The sequence below is a fragment of the Silurus aristotelis genome (assembly GCF_946808225.1).
Source record: "Silurus aristotelis genome assembly, chromosome: 14".
NCBI lineage: Eukaryota > Metazoa > Chordata > Actinopteri > Siluriformes > Siluridae > Silurus > Silurus aristotelis.
Window position 1 is genome coordinate 28,731,366 of NC_139587.1, and position 25,000 is coordinate 28,756,365.

The 25,000-nt window shown below is 42.0% G+C and overlaps 3 protein-coding genes and 1 long non-coding RNA gene across 10 annotated transcripts in view; 1 reads left to right on the forward strand and 3 right to left on the reverse strand.

The window, feature by feature from the left end:
* Nucleotides 1–9,784, reverse strand: part of spire2 (spire-type actin nucleation factor 2) — a 20,196-nt gene extending 10,412 nt beyond the window's left edge. Inside the window, exons 1-2 of one of the 2 annotated variants that reach the window (XM_083561187.1) lie at nt 9,644–9,784; nt 317–1,012 (exon numbers count right to left, since the gene is read on the reverse strand). In XM_083561187.1, the coding sequence (XP_083417313.1) occupies nt 317–590 (274 nt within the window). In that variant the 5' untranslated portion in view covers nt 591–1,012; nt 9,644–9,784. Of the gene's footprint in view, nt 1–316; nt 1,019–9,643 lie in introns of those variants that run through there. The other variant, XM_083561188.1, reaches the window with a different exon arrangement.
* Nucleotides 2,540–3,976, forward strand: LOC310737095. Its single transcript, XR_014536749.1, has 4 exons — nt 2,540–2,628; nt 2,684–2,702; nt 2,742–3,743; nt 3,933–3,976. It is a non-coding gene; the product is annotated as an uncharacterized lncRNA (long non-coding RNA).
* chst6 (carbohydrate sulfotransferase 6) lies at nt 4,006–16,631 on the reverse strand. Of its 3 annotated transcripts, none has more exons than XM_083561249.1 (2): nt 16,543–16,631; nt 4,006–5,447 (listed from the first exon to the last, which is right to left on the reverse strand). In XM_083561249.1, exons 1-2 carry the CDS (start codon nt 16,573–16,575, stop codon nt 4,236–4,238), a joined length of 1,245 nt encoding a protein of 414 aa, XP_083417375.1. In that variant the 5' UTR covers nt 16,576–16,631; the 3' UTR covers nt 4,006–4,235. The 3 variants fall into 3 exon arrangements, with proteins under 3 accessions (XP_083417375.1, XP_083417376.1, XP_083417377.1); XM_083561250.1 differs by lacking the exon at nt 16,543–16,631 and adding an exon at nt 10,908–11,063; XM_083561251.1 differs by lacking the exon at nt 16,543–16,631 and adding an exon at nt 9,664–9,784.
* A 6,417-nt stretch (nt 16,632–23,048) lies between these two features.
* Nucleotides 23,049–25,000, reverse strand: part of tmem231 (transmembrane protein 231) — a 4,469-nt gene continuing 2,517 nt past the window's right edge. The window contains exons 7-8 of one of the 4 annotated variants that reach the window (XR_014536746.1): nt 23,176–23,391; nt 23,049–23,139 (exon numbers count right to left, since the gene is read on the reverse strand). Coding sequence is in view for 3 of the 4 variants with exons in the window: in XM_083561259.1 (XP_083417385.1) it covers nt 23,229–23,391 (163 nt within the window). In the remaining variant the exon portion in view is untranslated. Of the gene's footprint in view, nt 23,392–25,000 lie in introns of all 4 variants that reach the window. The other 3 variants (XM_083561259.1, XM_083561258.1, XM_083561257.1) reach the window with 3 other exon arrangements.

Sequence of the window (25,000 nt, forward strand, 5' to 3'; positions counted from 1 at the left end):
GCTTCATCATTGATGATCAAATGAGAGGATCTGATCTGATCTGATCTGATCTGATCTAATCTCTTTGGGTGACGTGTAATCGTTTGGATAAGTTTGTTTCATTGATGTTGGTTTTATTATTATTATTATTATTATTATTATTATTATTATTATTATTAGTCTGGGTTACCGAGTACAACCTTCTTAGAACCTTGTGAAGAACCTTTTTCAGTGACATCACCCCTCTTTCTGTACTGCAGCACACACACACACACACACACACACACACGCAAGAGCGCGCGCAGTAGACTGAAGTGAGCAGCGGCGCGTGTCTTACCAGTGCAGGTGCGCGTGTCGGGCCGCAGGGTGACGGTTCCGTCCCGGTGCAAAAGGATGGAGTCGGGCCCCTTGGCGCGGTGTCGGGCCCGGTACCGGTGCGTGTTGTGAGCACGCTCCCCGCGGCAGCACTGGTAGCACACGGCCCAGGCCTGTTCCTCATTCAGGGGCTGCTCGTAGGAGCGCAGGACCTCCTCCAGGGACAGATCGCGCGCCTCCGCCGCCTCGCGCGCATCCCGCTCGCCCACGGAGCCTCGGCTGGTTGATCGGGCCATGCGTGTGGCGCGGCACCACCACCACCATCCTTCAACCCTTACATCCTCATCATCACCATCAAACACATCATCATCATCATCTTCTTAAACATCTTCTTCTTCAGCACCCTCCTCCTTCTTCTCCTCCTCGTGCACTAGCGCGACCTGCGACACGCTCTGACTGCAGTGTGTGTGTGTGTGTGTGTGTGTGTGTGAGAGAGAGAGAGAGAGAGAGAGAGAGAGAGAGAGAGAGCGAAAGCAGAAAAAAAAATCTAACACAAACTAATCACCTTCACGTTAACCCGGTTCCTCAGTGCGCATGCGCTGGATGGCGGCGATGTAGGGACCGCACCGAACCGCGTCACCGAGCGGACCGAGCCGAACCGCAGCGCGCGCAACCACGTCCTCGTCCACAGCTACCAGGCGCGCGCCTCTGAACTCCGCTACGGGGGGGGGGGGGGGGGTGTTAACACACAACAACAACAAATCAATATTAAACCCCCATAATAAAGTGTGTGTGTGTGTGTGTGTGTGTGTGTGTGTGTGTGTGTGTGTGTGTGTGTGTGTGTGTGTGTGTGTGTGTGTTTGTTGGAGAATACTTGTATCCCATTGTGAATAAAATATGAATTTTTGTATTTCATCGCATTTTAGTTACATTATTATTATTATTATTATTATTATTATTATTATTATTGTTATTATTATTATTATTATTATTATTATTATTATTATTATTATTATTATTGTTATTATCATTATTATTATTATTGTTATTATTATTATTATTATTGTTATTATTATTATTATTATTATTATTATTATTATTATCATTTTGTATTCATTCTTTTGTACAGAATTTACATGGTGTATCTGTAATGTGGGACCTCTGGCACCCTCCTGTGGTAAACACAGTGCATAACAATGATGCCCAGATAAAACACAATTTCTACTGTCAATATTTATATTATGAATAAATCACATTCAAAATCCATTTATCTCCACATCCTGATACTAAAACACTTTTATAAACAATCCCCAACAACAGACACAAGCCATGTTTAAAGAAGCAGAAAGTCATAGAAAGTTCTAGATGATAATTTTTTGGAGATGAGAACAATGCGGGTGTCAACATCTGATATTTATTTATTTATTCATTCATTTTCAGTTGTTTGTGTACCTTAAACGAGATGTTTGTTAATAATCACTGAGACCCAATCACTTTATAATAAATTATCACATTTACATCACCATTTTTCAATCACAGAACCTTCAACACCATGAACTGATTCAACACACACACACACACACACACACACACACACACACACACACTCACTTACACTTACACACACACACACACACACACACACACACACACACACACACACACACACACACACACACACACACACACACACTCTGTTATTTAATTGTTCTCATAAACTGAGTGTAAATATAAACATGTTCTTATTTTCTTGGTTGATTAGTATTTTGCTGTACACCAGTGTGAACACATCATGTCCTCCATAATAATAACGTTTTCCTCTAAAATACCTTTAAAACACACTTCAGACAAAAAGGACAGGAAGTTATGGAGGTCAATTCAAATGTTTGACCTTGCTGTGACCTTGACTCTGTACAGGACATTTCAAAATTGCTAAGGAGAAACATCTAACCCGACGCTAACAACAATATAATGAGATAATCACACAGAGAGACGACGTGGATATGCTGATTGGTGATAATATGAAAAGGGGTGTGGTCAGGGAAGAGTTATGATAATGGACAGAAAGGGGAAATGAGGGGAAAAGGAATTGAAAATATTAAAAAAGAAAGTGGTGTGGTGTGGTCAAGGACAAATCTGAAAAAGTGACCGGGGCAGGATATAGAAATGGGGCGGAAACAGGGATAAGAATCAGCCATTTATGGGATTTAAGCAGGAAAAAATAGCATAAACAGAAGAAGTGATCAGGTGGTAGGGGGTGTAGGCAGGGAAAGAAGGTGTGGTCAGGTGGTAGGAGGTGTGGTCAAGGGAAGAAGGTGTGATCAGGGGAAGGATGTGTAGTCAGGGGAAGGCGTGGTCAGAGGGTAGGGGGTGTGGTCAGAGGAAGAAGGTGTGGTCAGGGGAAGAAGGTGTGGTCAATTGGTAGGGGGTGTGATCAGAGGAAGAAGGTGTGGTCAGGAGAAGGAGGTGTGGTCAGGGGAAGGAGGTGTGATCAGGGGAAGAAGGTGTGGTCAGGTGGTAGGAGGTGTGGTCAGGTAGTAGGAGGTGTGGTCAGAGAAAGAAGGTGTGGTCAGGAGAAGAAGGTGTGATCAGAAAACAAAGGGATGTCCATGCAGAAGTTGGAACAGAGGTGGGGCTATTAATAGAGGCAGGGACATAAAAAAGGGAGAACAAAAACAAAGAACCTGATAAAGGCATGAAAATGAAAAGGGGTGTGGTTATGGAAAGGGGCGTGTCTACAATACAGGTATGATACCGTTTTGGGAAAAGGGTCATGGCTATGGTATTATATAGCTAATGGAAAGGGGCGTGATTATGATACCATTGTGATATAGGTTAGAAGAAAAGGAGTGGCTACGATCCAGTTACAATGCATGTTAGGGGAAGGGCGTGGCTACAATAGTTATTGTACCAATTAGCATTAGCACTTTCCAAGTTTGCTTTGTAGAATTCAAGAGTTATATTTATATTAAGTTTGTAATCTGGTGTACAGTGTAGATTTATTCACTGATAGAGACTCAAAGCACTTTTGTACGTCGCTCTGGATAAGAGCTTCTGCTAAATACCACAAATGTAAATGTAAATGTACCAGTTCTGGAAAGCGGTGGGCTATGATTTTTTGCCCATTACGGAAAGGGGTGTGGCTACAATTAAGTTATTGTGCCCGTTAGGGAAAGAGGCATGGCTACAATGCAGTTATTGTGCTCATTAAAGAAAGGGGTGTGGCTACAACACAGGTATAATATATGTTAGGAAAAAAGGCGTGGCGACAATACAGTTATTGTGCCTGTTATGGAAAGGGGCGTGGCTACAATACTATTTAACAATTTAATATTATTTTGAATTTAACTCTCTGTAACACTGTCATGAAGATTCACTTTCACTTTTACACTTTGTATTTTGTAAATATATGTGTGTGTGTGTGTGTGTGTGTGTGTGTGTGTGTGTGTGTGTGTGTGTGTGTGTGTGTGTGTGTGTGTGAGTGACTTAAAGTTCCAAAAATAAATTTCACACACGCTTGGGTAAACACTGATTTGCTTTGTGTGTGTGTTGTGAGTTGATAAATGCTGAAATCACGGTTGGCGACGCCCACAATTCTCTATAGAAAAAATACACAAAATGGCAAATAAAACATGAAGCAGCATTTTTACATCAGAAGCCAAACACACACACACACACGCACGCACGCGCACGCACACGCACACGCACACGCACACACACCTTGAATGTATCATTTGATCCTGAATTAAGTACAGCTGTGTTTGAATTTACACTTCGCATTAGAGCAGCTAGGGGACGGTTTGTAAAGACCCAGACGAATTCTGAGATGGTGACAATGTTCACTGACACTAAGGTTTTTTTGCTTTTCCAGAGTGAATGTGTTTTTTTCACACCAGCGGTAATAAATATAAAAGGATGAACTGCAGTCTGATTCGATTCATCTAGTTCTTTTTAGCTTTCGAATTTTTTTTGGACAAATCCCACATGAAGCTGTACTTCTCAATCCGCGTCAGGTCGATGTTCAGCTCCTTCTGCTCTTCCTCGCTGTTGAGCAGCCGGTAGCCCAGGAGCGACATGGCGCTCTTGCAGACCTCCTGGACCTGCTGGACCTTTTTGTAGGTTAAACTGTTCCTCCAGGCCTGCGAGACTTCTGAGGCGTTGCGCTCGGTGATCTCGAAGGCCTCGCTGCGTTTCCCTTGGCCTTTGCCATGTGTGATTTGGTGGATCCATTCCTGCAGCGGCTCGGTCATCTCCAGGCCCACAAAGTCGTACATGCGTTGGATCTCAGACAGAGGGTTGCGCACCACGTCCTCGTAGCGCACCAGTTTGTACCGTCCTCGCAGGAAGTCCGGGGCTTTACGTACCGCCGTGTCGTAGATCCGGATGTGGCTCCTGCAGATCTCCTGTATGATGCGCTGCGGTGTTTTAGATGCGTCTGTATTCCCATCCAGGACGATGGACGTGTCTTTCTCTAAAGCCATCACCGCCTGATCGCGGGACCGGAACACGGCACGGGGGTCACGCACCAGGTGCAGGATGCGCAGATCGACCGACGGGTCACGCAGCAGAGGGTACAGAGACTCCAGCTCGAAGAAACGCACCTCCTTTAGTACCACGTGGCTGTAGGTGTGGCACGCCTTCTCCGCCCGCTCCATGGTGGCCAAGGAGCAGTGCTTCTCACACATAGAGACCGACAGCGTGGTGTTTTTGGCAAGCTCGGAGGCACATGTGGGCGGGGAACACAGCGCCCGGCTGTGGCTCCACATGAACAAGTGCGAGACGTTGTACTGGACGGGCATGTAGGCGTCAAACACGCTGAGGTCGCACAGGAAGACGCGGTGCATCAGGTCCCTCACCGCCATGCGTAGGCTGCGAGCGCTCGGGTGCTGAAGCCACCCCCACACGTGCCACGCCGGCTCCATCAGGTAAAACACGGACGGGTGCTGGTTAAACACCTGGCCCATGAATGATGAGCCCGATCGCCACGACGACAGGAGCAGCACATGAACTTTACCCCTGGAGGCAGTTGCGGAATCAGAAGGGGGCAAAGTTATGTGGCCATGCCAGCCAATAAACACCACCACAACGGTGACCTGAATAAGCAGCAGTGCCAACGCAGCAAGGGCGGGGACACGGAAATGCAGCATTGCACCCTAAAAACACAATAAAAAAAATAAATCAATGCAATTACATATAATACAAATACACACATCACAGCATTTCACTTCACTTATAACTAATTCATATTTATTTATTTGTGTGTTTGTGTGAGATATGTGTTAGATAAGGGTGTTGGGTTTGGGGTGGATGTCATTGTGTACACACTTCAAGGACGGTTTGAGGATGTGTGTTTTACTCGCTATTTACACATATGCTTAATATTATTAGCTCAAACAAGTTTCCATTTTAAAGTAATTTAACGCGATCAAATATTTGAAAGGCAATTTTTTTATCTGTTTTTAGCTACATCATATGCACAATAGTTCCTGGTCTCACTTACATTATAGCAGCCATAAAACTATAACCTTTGTTCCTTCACCAGTGGATCTCTTTATGATGATCCTATATAATAGTAAAAAAACCCAGAAAGATATAAAACTCCTCCAACCTGAAGACGTTACAGTTACAGCCGTAACCTTCGTACCTCTCTTTCCGAAATGTTTTGCTTTGTTAAATAACAACACACGGGTGTACATGGATACCATGGTCCTTAAAGCAGGTATTAGTACTGTTGGCAGTTTGGGCCTCTCCTCTTCTTCTTCCAGACTCTGGGACCCTGATTTCCAAATAAAATGCAACATTGTATTTTTCTTTAATCTGAAAATACGACTTTGTCCCACTGAGCAACAGTCCAGTTCTTTTTGTCCTTTTTCCAGGTAAGACACCTCTGACGTTGTCTCTGGTTCAGCAGAGGTTTGACATGAGGAACGAGTCAGTTATAGCTCATGGAGACGTGTGTGTGGAGGCTCTTGAAGCACTGACTCCAGCTGCAGTCCTCTCTTTGTGAATCTCCACAAATTCTTGAATGAGCTTCGTTTCTCCTTTTTCTACAACATTTTTCTTTCCATCTAACTTTCCATTAATGTACTTGGATCCAGCAGTCTGTAAAAAGCAGCTTCGTCAGCAATGACCTTCTGTGTCTTACCTTCCATGTGCAGGGGGTAAATTGGAATAGGGTTTGTACTTGGACCTCATGGTAAAGACTTTCTGAGGATTTAAGAATTTAAAATGTTGCATTCCACAAAGATGCTGAAGCGATAAGGAGATCTGTAACATGCTGAAACTGCGTGGTCAGTACAGTGGTCAGGGTCATTCAGAGGTTTTCCAAGACGGGTTCCACTCGGAACAGACCTCACAGGGGTAAAATTGTCTTGCCTACAGTCAAGCATGGTGGTGGCAGCATCATGGTCTGGGGCTGCATTAGTGCTGCTGGTACTGTGTAGCTCCATGTGTCACATCCAGCAGCTCAATGATGTATGGAGGAGTGGAAGAGGATCCCAGCAACAACCTGTGCAGCTCTGGTGAATTCCTGCCCAGGAGGATTAATGCAGTGCTGGATAACAATGTGCTCCACACAATATTTACACTTTGGACACTGTTCTGACACGTTCACTGAAGGTGTACTCACTTTTGTAGCCAGTTATTTAGACAATAATGTCTGAATGTTGTTTTCCAATCTGTACTGCTAAACAGCTGCACATTCACTAGTCTAAAATATACCCAGTTTCATTTCTATAGTTTTATCCCTTAAGAAGACACTAAAATGTTTATGAAGTATGTGTCTGAGAAGTCTTTCAGGTGGTGGTTCCCTCTCTCCTACAAAACCATGTATTATCCCTGGCCCATGACTATCCTTGTTCAGGACATTCAGGTATCCGTAAAACGTACCTACGTGCATTAAGGTACTTTGTGTGGCCTGGTATGAAGAGTGATGTAGCACCTGTCAGATGGTGGGGAAACCTAATCAAGTCATTCCACCTGCACCCTTGCAACCCATTGTGGTTAAGCATGAACCGTTTGAGCGCATTATTGTTGATTGTGTTGGCCCTCTGCCTAAGACCCGTTCCGGCAAATGTTATTTAAATATTTGTTAACCCTAATGTGTGCCACTACTCGGTTTCCGGAAGCTATTACAATGCGCACCCTTAAGTCCAGGACTGTCGTCAAAGGACTGGTAAAATTCTGCACTACGTTTGGTATGCCCAACTGTATACAAACTGATTGCGGGTCCAAATTTATGTCCCAGTTATTTTCTCAGGTAGTTAATGAGTTGCAAGTTAAGCATCAGGTTTTCAGCGCCTATCACCCAGAGTCCCAAGGTGCTCTTGAACGTTTCCACCAGACGTTTAAATATATATGCTGCGTTCGTATTGCATGGAAACTGGAAGGGACTGGGATGATGGCATTTGGCTGTTGTTGTTTGCTGTGCGTGATGCTGTGCAGGAGTCACTCGGTAAGGCAGTTTCCCGCTCATTGTGTGTTGGAGATCAAGTTTTCGCTTTGTTGCCAGTGCCAGTACTTTTGTAGGCAGTTAGTGTTTGTCCAAAGTGCTTTTTGTGTATTATTTTGGCCTTGGTCCACAATGAAGTCTTTCCCGGTGCTTGGGATTTTATAATTTAATATACCTTCCGTTTACGATACCCAGATGTTTGTGTTTCCATTCAGAAATAAGCAAAATGAGGTTTTGGAACAGATTCAATAAATAAGTTATGTTTACTGAAGTAATGTTCAGTAAGTAAATGTTAAGTAATATTTAAAAATGTATACATTAAAACATAATTTAATAATTATGTCTAATTCAGTCTTTACTAACACCCCTTTCAGCAGATATACCAGACGGTAAATACGTTCTGTCTACGCTTATGGTTTTTTTTGTTTTTTTTTAATTCGTTATGTTGTTGTAGAAACCATTTTCTTCTCATCTTCGGACTCTTACTCGATACTATCGCTTCCAGAAATTTCTCGTATTTCTCATATTTACCAGAATCTATTCTTCCTTCCACACAATGCTGTCTATCACACAATACCCTTAATGCACAACAGATACTATACCACATGTAAAGGATGCCAAAATGTTCTTCTCATCACATACTTCTCCTCTCCTCCTTTTCTACTTTGTGATGTGATGAATTTCCCATGCAGATCATGTCTGAGTGACTAACAGCTTGTACATGTTCTGCATGCATCTATCAGATTCATCATTTTCAGATTACAAGGTGTTTAAATGCTAAGAGTCACACAATCCTGAATCCTGGAGAGGCAGTTAAGCTCTTGATTAGGTTCTGAAACTCTGGAGGGGAGTACAAACTTCTGCACACGACACAATTACTATGGAATTATACTTTAGCAGATGCTGTATAATTATATCACATTTATTTTTACAGTTTCTTTTCAAAAGTCTGAAGCAAAATTAGTGTTTTAATTTTCCTCTAGAAAACCTTTTTACACACACACACACACACACACACACATGCGCGCGGATGTTATATCAGCTCTGCAGTGAACATAAACCTCTGATGTGAAAGAAAGGACACGCTGTTTTTTTCAGGACGGAGAATAAAATAAAACCAGAACAGAAGCCAAACAACAGCAACGACTTTCTACAGTTCAACCTTTAGAATTTCCTTTTCACCACACACACACACACACACACACCCACACCCACACACACTCGCTTAAACTGGTGTGTATTGTGGATTTATGATGTTAGGTGATGTGTGAAAAATTCTCTCTCTCTCTCTCTCTCTCTCTCTCTCTCTCTCTCTCTCTCTTGTCTGTCTTTATGTCGGTCTTTGTATCTGTCTCTTATTTTCTTTGTCTCTGAATCTATTTCTCACTCTCACTTTCTGTTTATTTGTCTCACTTTGTATCTCTTTCCCTCTTTTTTTCTAGAGTACAAATGAGAAAGAGGGAGAGAGAGAGAGAGAGAGAGAGAGAGAGAGAGAGAGAGAGAGAGAGAGAGAGAGAGAGAGAGAGAGCGAGAAAAAGAGAGAAAACACAGCAGTACTGTTTTTCTCCAATTTGATTTTATTACTATAATAATCCTTATAACTTAAAATAAATGCATGTGTGTGTGTGTGTGTGTGTGTGTGTGTGTGTGAGAGAGAGTCTATGTGCAAAATGTGCATATAAAGGGGACAACACACACACACACAAACACACACACTTACACAGAGACACACACACCATTGTGAAAGTGTGTAAGGCAAACACAGCCGTAACCCCCCCCCCACTGATCAAGCTCACATTCCCCATATGGACAGAGAGCAGAGGCCAGACCCACCCACCCACCCACCCACACACACACACACACACACACACACACACACACACACACACACACACACACAGTCTCATGAGCACACACACATGTCAGGGTTTCATCCTTCTTCTGGTGAACCTCCTCACAGGTGCTCATCTCACCTGGTCCACACATCACACCTGATCACTCCACAGATCTACTGCGCTGTTTATGAGCCGTGTAGAGACGCCAGTGTCAGAGGGAAAGCTGTATACAGGTCAGATGAAGATCTGCTTCTTTACAATTATATACCAGAGACACCAATGTAACTATAAATGGATAAAAAGCGTGACATGACGTTTCATCTGTACACCTGTCGTAACATCAGAATGTCACAGTGAAGCCCCGCCCACTGAATAAACAACCAACATAAAGCCTCGATTCACTTTTAGACCTTTAATACATTACACAATGTGGTTTTACTCAAGTTCCCCACAGTTAACAGCAGTGTGTGTGTGTGTGTGTGTGTGTGTGTGTGTGTGTGTGTGTGTGTGTGTGTGTATACCGTATGAATTTTTATGGTACTAAATGTTTATTTGAAGATACATAATTTTATTCATATAATACGTCCTCCACACACACACACACACACACACACACACACACACACACACACACTTGCCTACAGGAAATAGTACCATCTACTACACACATCTACACACACACACACCATCTACTAATAAATATACACACACATACACACACACACACACACAATCTACTCCACACACAGATCTACACTTTACAAAATAACACACACAAACACACCATCTACTTCACATACACAACCCATCTACTAATACACACACCACATCACATACAAACACACACACACACACACACACACACACACACACTTTTCTCACTTTTCCCACATGACAGTTAGATAAACCACAATAAAGTTAAAGAAAATGTGTGTGTGTGTGTGTGTGTGTGTGTGTGTGTGTGTGTGTGTGTGTGTGTGTGTGTGTGCGTGCGTGCGTACGCGCTCCGTTTCTTTTTTGTTGCTTTTGCAGTTTTAAACTCCTTGGAAACTAGAAGACAGAAACCTTAATAGTTCTCACACACACACACACACACACACACACACACACACACACACACACACACACACACACACACACACACACACTGCGTGAGCTGAACGTGAGTTGACTGAGACAGAAAGACAGATTCGGGGTCACAAGCTCGCGCTGAATATATAAAAAATAAATCGTAAAGTTTTTTCCCCTTTGAACGTGTTTGACAGATGAAACGGTTTCCCTGCTGTGAAGATCAAACAAATTACACATGAAGATGAAAGGAGTCTTACCGCCAGAACGAAGAACAGTGCGCGCGAGATACCGACTCTATCTGTCTCTCTCCTCTCTGAGTCCGTTTAGTGAGAGTAAGAGTGCGCGAGCTGGGGAGGGCGCGCGAGCGTGCGTGTGTGTGTGTGTGGGCGCGTTTGAGTCGCACTTTTGTGGATTTGAGACGTGGCCATTGAAGCAGTGACAGTGAGGGGCGGGGCGGGGGTAGAAAAGGGGCACACACACACACACACACACACACACGGGGGTGGTGTGTGTGTAGGGGGGGGGGGGGTAGTGTAACATGATTATCTCTCAGTTGCACGTGCTGGCATGGAAAACTCTTAAGCCCCAAGAAACAAGAAGTCTCCATGAGTGTACGAGAGAGAGAGAGAGAGAGAGAGAGAGAGAGAGAGAGAGAGAGAGAGAGAGAGAGACACAAAGAGAGAGAGAGAGAGAGAGAGAGAGAGAGAGAGAGAGAGAGAGTCAGAGAAAGAGAGACAAAAAGAGAGAGAGAGAGAAAGAGACACAAAGAGAGAGAGAGAGAGAGAGAGAGAGAGAGAGAGAGACAGACACAAAGAGAGAGAGAGAGAGAGAGAGAGAGAGAGAGAGAGTCAGAGAAAGAGAGACACAAAAAGAGAGAGAGAGAGAAAGAGACACAAAGAGAGAGAGAGAGAGAGAGAGAGAGAGAGAGAGAGAGAGAGAGTCAGAGAAAGAGAGACACAAAAAGAGAGAGAGAGAGAAAGAGACACAGAGAAAGAGAGAAAGGGAGGGAGAAAGAGACAGCTGAAGCTCAGAGCTGCAGAAGTAGCAGCAGAACCTGATCCACACCTGGAGGAAACACTTCCACTTCAGTGCACCGACTACAGATTGTGTGTTTTAGCTCTAGAGTTTATCTCACTAAATTGATAGAAAACACACTCTCTCTCGCTCTCTCTCTCTCTCTCTCTCTCTCTCTCTCTCTCTCTCTCTCTCTCTCTCTCTCTCTCTGTGTGACTTATTTTCTGATATGGAACTCCTTTATTATTTCCAGATGTGAATAATTAAACGGTGGATGAGGACCTGTTAGATGGTGAGGGAAAGATCTACAGAACTGAATCATCTTTTTGAGTATACTGTATGTACTACATAATTACATACTTTATACTCTATACTGTACTCGCGCTGTATATACTCTATACTGTACTCGCGCTGTATATACTCTATACTGTACTCGCGCTGTATATACTCTATACTGTACTCGCGCTGTATATACTCTATACTGTACTCGCGCTGTTTATACTCTATACTGTACTCGCGCTGTATATACTCTATACTGTACTCGCGCTGTTTATACTCTATACTGTACTCGCGCTGTATATACTCTATACTGTACTCGCGCTGTTTATACTCTATACTGTACTCGCGCTGTTTATACTCTATACTGTACTCGCGCTGTATATACTCTATACTGTACTCGCGCTGTATATACTCTATACTGTACTCGCGCTGTATATACTCTATACTGTACTCGCGCTGTTTATACTCTATACTGTACTCGCGCTGTTTATACTCTATACTGTACTCGCGCTGTATATACTCTATACTGTACTCGCGCTGTTTATACTCTATACTGTACTCGCGCTGTATATACTCTATACTGTACTCGCGCTGTAAATACTCTATACTGTACTCGCGCTGTAAATACTCTATACTGTACTCGCGCTGTATATACTCTATACTGTACTCGCGCTGTTTATACTCTATACTGTACTCGCGCTGTATATACTCTATACTGTACTCGCGCTGTATATACTCTATACTGTACTCGCGCTGTTTATACTCTATACTGTACTCGCGCTGTATATACTCTATACTGTACTCGCGCTGTTTTTACTCTATACTGTACTCGCGCTGTTTATACTCTATACTGTACTCGCGCTGTTTATACTCTATACTGTACTCGCGCTGAAAAATACTCTATACTGTACTCGCGCTGAAAAATACTCTATACTGTACTCGCGCTGTATATACTCTATACTGTACTCGCGCTGTATATACTCTATACTGTACTCGCGCTGTATATACTCTATACTGTACTCGCGCTGTATATACTCTATACTGTACTCGCGCTGTTTCTACTCTATACTGTACTCGCGCTGTTTCTACTCTATACTGTACTCGCGCTGTATATACTCTATACTGTACTCGCGCTGTTTATACTCTATACTGTACTCGCGCTGTATATACTCTATACTGTACTCGCGCTGTTTATACTCTATACTGTACTCGCGCTGTATATACTCTATACTGTACTCGCGCTGTATATACTCTATACTGTACTCGCGCTGTTTATACTCTATACTGTACTCGCGCTGTATATACTCTATACTGTACTCGCGCTGTTTATACTCTATACTGTACTCGCGCTGTATATACTCTATACTGTACTCGCGCTGTATATACTCTATACTGTACTCGCGCTGTAAATACTCTATACTGTACTCGCGCTGTTTATACTCTATACTGTACTCGCGCTGTAAATACTCTATACTGTACTCGCGCTGTATATACTCTATACTGTACTCGCGCTGTATATACTCTATACTGTACTCGCGCTGTAAATACTCTATACTGTACTCGCGCTGTTTATACTCTATACTGTACTCGCGCTGTAAATACTCTATACTGTACTCGCGCTGTATATACTCTATACTGTACTCGCGCTGTTTATACTCTATACTGTACTCGCGCTGTAAATACTCTATACTGTACTCGCGCTGTAAATACTCTATACTGTACTCGCGCTGTATATACTCTATACTGTACTCGCGCTGTAAATACTCTATACTGTACTCGCGCTGTTTATACTCTATACTGTACTCGCGCTGTAAATACTCTATACTGTACTCGCGCTGTTTATACTCTATACTGTACTCGCGCTGTATATACTCTATACTGTACTCGCGCCGTTTATACTCTATACTGTACTCGCGCCGTATATACTCTATACTGTACTCGCGCCGTTTATACTCTATACTGTACTCGCGCCGTTTATACTCTATACTGTACTCGCGCCGTTTATACTCTATACTGTACTCGCGCCGTATATACTTTATACTGTACTCGCGCCGTTTATACTCTATACTGTACTCGCGCCGTATATACTTTATACTGTACTCGCGCCGTTTATACTCTATACTGTACTCGCGCCGTATATACTCTATACTGTACTCGCGCCGTTTATACTCTATACTGTACTCGCGCCGTTTATACTCTATACTGTACTCGCGCCGTATATACTCTATACTGTACTCGCGCCGTTTATACTCTATACTGTACTCGCGCCGTATATACTCTATACTGTACTCGCGCCGTATATACTCTATACTGTACTCGCGCCGTATATACTCTATACTGTACTCGCGCCGTTTATACTCTTTACTGTACTCGCGCCGTATATACTCTATACTGTACTCGCGCCGTTTATACTCTATACTGTACTCGCGCCGTTTATACTCTATACTGTACTCGCGCCGTATATACTCTATACTGTACTCGCGCCGTTTATACTCTATACTGTACTCGCGCCGTATATACTCTATACTGTACTCGCGCCGTTTATACTCTATACTGTACTCGCGCCGTATATACTCTATACTGTACTCGCGCCGTTTTTATACTCTATACTGTACTCGCGCCGTTTATACTCTATACTGTACTCGCGCCGTTTATACTCTATACTGTACTCGTGCTGTTTATACTCTAGATGTAGCGTATACTCTATAAGAACTATTAATATGTGTACTATACTCTATACACTGTGTATTATACTGAATATACTCCATATGTATATGTCTATATGTCTATTACATTCATATTTACAGCATTTTGCACTTGCTTTTCTCTTAAACAACCTACAATTATTTCGATAAAATATATACAGTGAGGAAAATAAGTATTTGAACACCCTGCTATTTTGCAAGTTCTCCCACCTAGAAATCATGGAGGGGTCTAAAATTGTCATCGTAGGTGCATGTCCACTGTGAGAGACATAATCTAAAAAAAAAATCCAGAAATCACAATGTATGATTTTTTAACTATTTATTTGTATGATACAGCTGCAAATAAGTATTTGAACACCTGAGAAAGTCAATGTTAATATTTGGTACAGGAGCCTTTGTTTGCAATTACAGAGGTCAAACGTTTCCTGTAGTTTTTCACCAGGTTTGCACACACTGCAGGAGGGATTTTGGCCCACTCCACCACACAGATCTTCTCTAAATCAGTCAGGTTTCTGGCCTGTCGCTGAGAAACACGGAGTTTGAGCTCCCTCCAAAGATTCTCTATTGGGTTTAGGTCTGGAGACTGGCTAGGCCACGCCAGAACCTTGATATGCTTCTTACAGAGCCACTCCTTGGTTATCCTGGCTGTGTGCTTCGGGTCATTGTCATGTTGGAAGACCCAGCCTCGACCCATCTTCAATGATCTAACTGAGGGAAGGAGGTTGTTCCCCAAAATCTCGCAATACATGGCCCCGGTCATCCTCTCCTTAATACAGTGCAGTCGCCCTGTCCCATGTGCAGAAAAACACCCCCAAAGCATGATGCTACCACCCCCATGCTTCACAGTAGGGATGGTGTTCTTGGGATGGTACTCATCATTCTTCTTCCTCCAAACACGTTTAGTGGAATTATGACCCAAAAGTTCTATTTTGGTCTCATCTGACCACATGACTTTCTCCCATGACTCCTCTGGATCATCCAAATGGTCATTGGCAAACTAAAAGATGTGCCTGGACATGTGCTGGTTTAAGCAGGGGAACCTTTCGTGCCATGCATGATTTTAAACCATGACGTCTTAGTGTATTACCAACAGTAACCTTGGAAACGGTGGTCCCAGCTCTTTTCAGGTCATTGACCAGCTCCTCCCGTGTAGTTCTGGGCTGATTTCTCACCTTCCTTAGGATCATTGAGACCCCACGAGGTGAGATCTTGCATGGAGCCCCAGTCCGAGGGAGATTGACAGTCATGTTTAGCTTCTTCCATTTTCTAATGATTGCTCCAACAGTGGACCTTTTTTCACCAAGCTGCTTGGCAATTTCCCTGTATCCCTTTCCAGCCTTGTGGAGGTGTACAATTTTGTCTCTAGTGTCTTTGGACAGCTCTTTGGTCTTGGCCATGTTAGTAGTTGGATTGTTACTGATTGTATGGGGTGGACAGGTGTCTTTATGCAGCTAACGACCTCAAACAGGTGCATCTAATTTAGGATAATAAATGTAGTGAAGGTGGACATTTTAAAGGCAGAATAACAGGTCTTTGAGGGTCAGAATTCTAGCTGATAGACAGGTGTTCAAATACTTATTTGCAGCTGTATCATACAAATAAATAGTTAAAAAATCATATATTGTGATTTCTGGATTATTTTTTTTAGATTATGTCTCTCACAGTGGACATGCACCTACGATGACAATTTCAGACCCTCCATGATCTCTAAGTGGGAGAACTTGCAAAATAGCAGCATGTCCAAATACTTATTTTCCTCACTGTATAATTTATACCCATATGTACTGTGCTCTGTATACTGCACACACACTCTATGTTCTGTCTATATTCTATGTGTACGGTCTACATATATAAATATAAATATAAATATATAAATATAAAGGAAAATCCTCGCAGGCCATATGTGTGTATCCTGTCCATTCAGCATTATTTTGCGCCTGTTGTGTGTGTGTGTGTGTGTGTGTGTGTGAGAGAGACTTCCTCTGGGCTGTACACACTCAGCTGAAGGTACAACAGAGACACTGTGTTCACTTTAGTTCACTTTATAGGGAGGGACCAGTGAAGTCACTCCATGAGCTCATAGTGGAATTCACAAAACCAAAACAGGATTCACAAAGCAACTCCAACACAATTGTGTGTGTGTGTGTGTGTGTGTGTGTGTGAGAGAGACTTCCTCCGGGCTGTACACACTCAGCTTAGGGTACAACAGAGACACTGTGTTCACTAAACTTTTAACAAAACTTTAATGTGAGATGATCACAGATTATAATCTTTCAGCACTTCTCACTGAGACGTGGAATAAACCAAATGACTACATGAGCGTCAGGATCTGTTTGAGCATGAGCCCTGTCAGACCGGCCTGGGGGGGGGGGGGGGGGGTGCCTCTCAATGTTAGTTAGAGATTGGGATTCAGCTTTAAATAATCTGAAGTGCTCGTTCTTAAAATTGTACTTTCAGACATACATAGAAACCCCCTACTGTCTCTCGCTCTGGTCACCGTGTACAGACCCCCAGGGCCCTGCGGTGATTTTCTTCAAGAGTTTGCTTGTTAGAGAACAAGCACCTGCACCTTGGTATAATAGTCATACGCATGCCCTCAAGAGAACAGCACGTAATCTGGAGAGAAAATGGAGGAAAACTAAATTGGAGGTATTTAGAATTGCGTATAAAGACAGTATGCTCAGCTACAGACAGGCGCTAAAAGCTGCTAGCGCTGAACACCTGAGCAAACTCATAGAAAACAACAAAAACAATCCCAGGTTCCTTTTCAGTATTGTAGCTAAACTAACTACAAACAGGGCTCTGAAAAATGTGTTCCATCACAGTTTAGTAGTGAAGACTTTATGAATTTCTCCACTGAAAAAAATTGATAGCATTAGAAAAACAATTGTGGCGGTCCAACCTCTGACAGCATCTCCTGACATTATCTCGCCTACAACTCCACAACTACACTGTTTTACATGTACCGGACAGGAAGAGCTGCATGATCTTATCACCAAAACCAAATAAACAACATGTCTGTTAGATTTCATTCCAACTAAACTACTGAAGGAAATGTTACATACAGCTGGTGAGCCTCTTCTGAATATTATTAACTCCTCACTATCTTTAGGTCATGTCCCTGAACCCCTCAAGTCAGCAGTTATTAAGCCGCTCATTAAGAAACCTCATTTAGATCCAAACACACATAAAAATTACAAACCTATTTCAAACCTCCTATTTATTCATTTCAATTTATGTTTATTTGTATTGCGCTGTTAATAATGAACATTGTCTCAGAAGCAGCTTTCAACAAGTCGGTGGCGACTGTGTTGAAGGAAAAACTCCCCAAGATGCATAAGGAAGAAACCTTAAGAAGAACAAGACTCAAGAGGGAACCTCATCCTCATCTGTGTGGCACCGAATGTCCATTTATTACAGATATACGATGTTGAGGTGCAGTGAAGGAGATCAGCATGTAACACAGACATGAAGATCTCTGGGATCAGAGACGACCCACCACACCACCATCAACAAACCTGAGTGAATGTGTGAGAGTGAGGAGACAACAGCATCCAAATATCTCAGTTCACCAAACACTCCATATCCATGATCCCTCCAGATCTGCTCCTTTACATCACAAACACCTACTGACTAAACACTCCACTAAATAAATGTGTTCAGCCTCGACTTGAACACTGAGACTGTGTCTGAGTCCGGAACACTGATTGGAAGGTTGTTCCATAACTGTGGGGTTTATAAGAGAAACATCTGCCCCCTGCTGGAGTCTTCATTATTTGAGGTACCAACAAATAGCCTGCACCTTTTGATCTAAGTAGGCGTGGAGGATCATCCTGGTACAGAAGTTCACTCAGATACTGCGGCGTGAGAGCGTTAAGTGCTTTATACGTCAGTAGTAGTATTTTATAATTAGTGTGAGATGTAATTGGGAGCAGTGTAGATGATTAAAACAGGGGTGATGTGGTCATATTTCCTAAATCTAGTGAGGACTCTTGCTGCTGCATTCTGAACTAACTGAAGCTTATTTCTGCACTTACTCCAACACCCAGACAGTAAAGCGTTACAGTAGTCTAATCTAGATGTTACAAAAGCATCAACTAGTTTTTCTGCATCCTGTAACGACATCATATTTCTAATTTAAGAAATATTTCTAAGGTGAAAGAAGAAGATCCTGGTGATATTATTCACGTGAGCCTCAAAAGAACGACTCGGGTCAATAATCACACCAAGGTCTTTGAATGCTGTACACACTGAGACAGAAACATCCAGAGATGCTACGGAATCAGAAAGTTTATGTCTTAAATTTTAGAAAAGATTGTTGCTGCCCAGTTCTCTTCCTACTTACAAGAGAACAATATATTGAAAGAGTTTCAGTCAAGTTTCAGGCTCCATCACAACACATAAACTGCCGTAGTTAAAATCACTAATGACCTGTTTTTAGCTTCAGACCAAGGCTTCATCTCGCTGTTAGTTTTGCTGCATTCAACACTATAGATCATGATCTTCTCCTGGATCGCTTACAGAATTACATTGGCATTCAGGGACAGGCATTAAGCTGGTTTAAATCCTACCTGTCTGATCGTTACCATTTTGTAGACTTAAATGGAGAGGTTTCCAGGTTAATGCTAGTAAATTATGGGGTGTCACAAGGTTCAGTTCTAGGACCCCTGCTTTTTACAATATACATGCTTCCCTTAGGAAATATTATTAGAAGGCATGGGATTAGCTTCCGCTGTTACACTGATGATACCCAGCTATATATCTCATCAAAACCAGGCTATACACTCAATTAGCTCGGATAACTGAGTGTGTTAAATAATTAAAAGACTGGATGACTAATAACTTTCTATTATTAAATTCTGATAAGACAGAGATTTTGCTCATCGGCCCAAAAACCAGTAAACAGAAGCTCCAGCATCAAGCTCTACAATTCATCACGCTCCTTGAGATCTCAAAACTATGGACTTCTAGTAGTTCCTAAAATAGAAAAGTCCACTAAAGGTGGTAGATCATTCTCACATTTAGCTCCTAAACTCTGGAATAGTCTTCCTGACAGTGTTCGGGGCTCAGACACACTCTCCCAGTTTAAGTGCAGATTAAAGACGTATGTTTTTAGCGAGTTCTACACATAACACACATCACATCATAACCTTGTGCTCCAGAACATCTGATCACATCACATTATCAACTTGTGCTGTTAATATCATGAACAGCAGCTACGCTAATTCCTCTCCATTGCTTCTCTTTCTCTCCCCATCCCGAGGCATCCCGAGGTTGCTCCAACTCCAGTCACGTCCCACCTCATGAAGATTGTGGCCCTTTAAAGAAGTAGATGCCCACAAACATTCCAAACCATCTAGAGACGTATCAGTGCCTTTTGGATCCCACTTCATGTGAAGTTTGGACGCTGGACCTCTTTGAGTGTTTAAAGGCTCTGGCATGGAGAAGCTGGTGTTGGATCTGTGATGATCTCAGATGTTGAGCTATTTTATGAGTTGCTCAGTAGCTCCTAGTTTTATAACCATAATGACTGTAAAAGACTGTAGAAAGATCATCAGTCATAATCACACACTCCAGTGCTCATGTTAGTTCTCACTCTCCAGTGTTCTGTAGTGTTTAAAGACTATAATCACATTCTTGATGTCACCCAAATGAGGATGAGGTTCTGCTTTTGAGTCTGGTTCCTCTCAAGGTTTCTTCCTCATAACATCTAATGGAGTTTTTCCTTCACCACAGACTCCATGGTGCTCATCAGGGATAAACACACACCATTCACCTTCACTGTTAAATTCTGTAAAGCTGCTTTGAGACAATGACTGTTGTGAAAAGTACAATAAAAATAAACTTGACTTGATTTTCATAATTAGCAGTTCTCTGATTGATAATTATTGGCAAAAGAAATGGTGCATCATAAAGTTTATACGTACTTTTTCTTTAAACACATCATCAACGCACAGTAAATATTGCCAAGTTCCTTGTTTGTGTTTCTCTTTTCATGAGCCATTATAAAAACAAAAAAGGATGACACATTCTGCAGCAACAGATCCAAACCCAGAACCTGAGAAGACACCACTACCCTCTGCACCACCCCATGAAACATTCCTTGAAATGAAATAGATGGAAACAAAACCCAATTCTTTTAGTTCCTTATATTGCGCCTGGGATGGAAAGCCACCTAAGGTTCCAGAAGTAGAAGCCTCTGAAATGTTCTGATGGTCTGATATCTGATTTCTCTATGAAGAAAAAGATACATTAGATTAGATTAAACTGGATTAGAAACCTGAGAGCTTCATTGGCATTCCCTGAATCAAATGTACAGGAGAACAAGGTGGTGTCCTCCAAAGCCCTTGTGTTAGATTACAGAATGGAGTTTTGTGTGGTTAAATATGTAAACAGTGGTCAGGAGGACAATACACACCACCAAAAACAGCACAGTATACATCTTTAAATAAATCTGAGATGGGTGGTGTAAGGGTGGTGATGTTAGAACTCACCACGAGAAGCTCACTAACATCCTGTTTCACTTTAAAGTGTAAGAAATTAAGAAAATTGATGAATAAAGTGTAATAACTGTTATGACAACCATTAAAATGCAACATTTCAACCACCAACGTTCACTCCTGCTGTCTGATCTGATGTCTCCAAACAGACCATCAGCTGAATGCCTGTACAAAGCTGACGGCGTCACCACGTGTCAAGATCTTGTCATTCCTGCAGTCCGAGATCTAATCCTTTATTATCTTAAATTACAGATCACTGAGAACAACTTAAAACAAGTTTCTCTACATTGACAAAAGTATTGGGACTCCTGCTATTTCCGTTCATATGTGGTTCTTTCCCAACCTGATACACAAGTCTGGAGATACACAATTGTACAGAGACCCAAACGTGTTCCAGCAAGACAATAGCCCTGTGCACAAAGCCAGCTCCATGAAGATCTGCTTTCCATGAGTTGGAAAATGTGGACGATCTCCTGCTAGAGAGCTCCAACCCTGTTGATCAGCTTTGGGATGAATGTGAACACTGAAAATATGGACTGGCACATGTGGGATATCCTGTAGTCTACACTCTCTTAGGAAAAATACAGTTTTCTTAAATATAAAGACAGAAATTACAACATAAATGTCAGACTTGTTACATCTTCAATGCAATATTCCAACAAACAGACCTATAAAAAAAGAAATATTAAATTACTAGGAACATTTTAAATGCAATATGTAGAAGCATCTTTAGCCTTTATTACAGCAGATGTTTGTGAATAAGTTTTTTATTAACCTCACACATCTAGACTTCATCCCACTCTTCCTTCAAATTGTGAGGGAATCTCCTGTGTACACCTCTTTTGAGGTCATACCAAAAGCCTTTGATGAGATTGAGGCCAATTCAGGACTTTGATGATCCTTTTCTGAAGCCATGTCATTGTCAGGTTGAAATGTGAAATTCATTCTCATTCAGGACAGAAGGTTTCGTGCCAAAATATTGTGGCATCTGAAGCTTTTCATTTTCCAATCTATCTTGACAAGAGAAGAGAAGCAGCCCCAAAGCATAACCCTACCCCCACCATGCTTAACTCTTTTGCCATGGATGATGCTGTTTATTTGCTTTGCACCAAATCTACATTTTAGAATTAGGATTTTCAACCTTCGTCTTTTCATGCCAGAATCTTTTGGCGTAATTGAGATGGGCCTGCATTTTCTTCTGTGTAGGAAACGGCTTCCTTCTTGACCCCCTACTCCACAGGCCAGACTTGTACAGAATACACGAGATGGTAGTCCTTCAGTGTTGCTGTTGGCCTCTTGGTAGCCTCCCTCAGAACTTTTCTCAGCATCTTCTCATCAACTTTGGATGGTCATCCTGATATTTTTATTGTCTTTGTTGTGCGTTTTTTTTCTCCTTTTATTTATGTTCCAAGGTCCATTCAGTGCCTTCCATATTCTTTAATATTGGTTCCTTTCAATAATGAAGTCTCGCAGTTTCTCTGGTGGCTCCTAGTAGAACGCGACCCCAAATATTCCCGTAAATCCTACAGCAACAGCTGAATTTGATCTGGTTTTAATCAGAATCACAGTAATTGATGGCAGGTGGATGATATTCACCTACAGGCCACATTTTGAAGGTGATGGGTTACTCTGAGGATAGTTGGAGCCCCGTTATAATTTTCCTGATTATTAAATATTCAATTTCTGTTTGTTGGAAGATCACATTGAATATGTAAAAAGTATGCAACAAAGTTCTGTTGTTATTTCTGACTTTATATTTAAAAACCCTGCAATTTCACATGCTCAGGTGTCCACAAACATTTGGCCGTACACTGTAGCTCTACCTTTAAGCGTGTAAACAGCTCATCAGTGAGTGAGACAGTGTGTCACTGATACTGTAAATAACATGGAGAGACAGACGGCTCTAAACAAGCGTTTATTCTCGGAAGTACAAAATAATTATACACACGTTTATATATAAACCTACAGGGATGCTTTTTCCTAATGTAAAACTACACACACACACACACACACACACACACACACACACACACACACACACACACACACACACACACACACACACACACACACACACAGGTCAGGAGGAGTGAGTTTTGTGCAGTGAGACAGGGACAGTGGGCAGGACACGGTTGTGGAAAACAAAGGTTTGGACGCGTTGGAAGATCCAGAGGAAGATGAGCAACACGCTGACATACTGAACCCAGGCAAACTTCACCGTCTCCCAGAACCCCGGCCGATACGTAACACACACACACAGTCAAGGAAAAGATACACACTCAACATCAAGACCTCACCTGTAATGTACAGGTGATCTTTTATGATCTAGATATGAAAAGGTGATACGTACTGTAAAAGTGATCTGCTATTCACAAGACACTTGTGTACAGGTGATCTGTTATGATCTAGTTATGTACAGGGGATCTATTATAGTTAAGTACAGGAGATCTATCTATAACACACTAATAATATACAGGTGATCTGTTATGATCTAGTTGCGTACAGGGGATCTATTATAGTTAGGTACAGGAGATCTATCTATTACACACTAATCATATACAGGTGATCTGTTATGATCTAGTTGCGTACAGGGGATCTATTATAGTTAGGTACAGGAGATCTATCTATTACACACTAATCATATACAGGTGATCTGTTATGATCTAGTTGTGTACAGGGGATCTATTATAGTTAGGTACAGGAGATCTATCTATTACACACTAATCATATACAGGTGATCTTTATGATCTAGTTGTGTACAGGGGATCTGCCATCTATAAGACACTTGCTATGTACAGGTGATCTTTTATGATCTAGTTGTGTACAGGGGATCTATTATAGTTAGGTACAGGAGATCTATCTATAAGACACTTGCTATGTACAGGTGATCTGTTATGATCTAGTTGTGTACAGGGGATCTATTATAGTTAAGTACAGGAGATCTATCTATAACACACTAATAATATACAGGTGATCTGTTATGATCGAGTTGCGTACAGGGGATCTATTATAGTTAGGTACAGGAGATCTATCTATTACACACTAATCATATACAGGTGATCTGTTATGATCTAGTTGCGTACAGGGGATCTATTAGAGTTAGGTACAGGAGATCTATCTATTACACACTAATCATATACAGGTGATCTGTTACGATCTAGTTGTGTACAGGGGATCTATTATAGTTAGGTACAGGAGATCTATCTATTACACACTAATCATATACAGGTGATCTGTTATGATCTAGTTGTGTACAGGGGATCTGCCATCTATAAGACACTTGCTATGTACAGGTGATCTTTTATGATCTAGTTGTGTACAGGGGATCTATTATAGTTAGGTACAGGAGATCTATCTATAAGACACTTGCTATGTACAGGTGATCTGTTATGATCTAGTTGTGTACAGGGGATCTATTATAGTTAGGTACAGGAGATCTATCTATAGGACACTTGCTATGTACAGGTGATCTTTTATGGTCTAGTATGGTACAAGCAGCACAGTTATGATCTTATTGTGAACTAGAGGATGAATATCTCTGAAAGCTCTTGCTGCTCGGCTCCCAGTGTCATGTTAATAACGTTCTGATATTGGGGTAAACCTGCTGCGGTTTGGTGAAACTCCGCACTATGCAGTTACACGTACGATCCACTGACGCTATTAAATGTTTCCATGTCACAGAGTTACAGCTTTAGGAGCTTCAGGTTCGAGTCCAGTAATCAGGTAATGACATCACAGTGGGCGGTGCCACAGCTGACCAATCAAGAGCTGGACGACCTCAATATCTGTATATTCACATTATTATTATTGATGGAACTTTAATTATTCGTCTGAACACACACACACACACAC

Bases quoted from the DNA above. Each gene is read 5' to 3' on its own strand.
- chst6 (XM_083561249.1), bottom strand. From the start codon at position 16,575: ATGCTGAATGGACAGGATACACACATATGGCCT. The intron at 5,448-16,542 runs GCGAGGATTTTC...TTGTGTTTTTAG, and splicing joins AGGATACACACATATGGCCT to GGTGCAATGCTGCATTTCCG.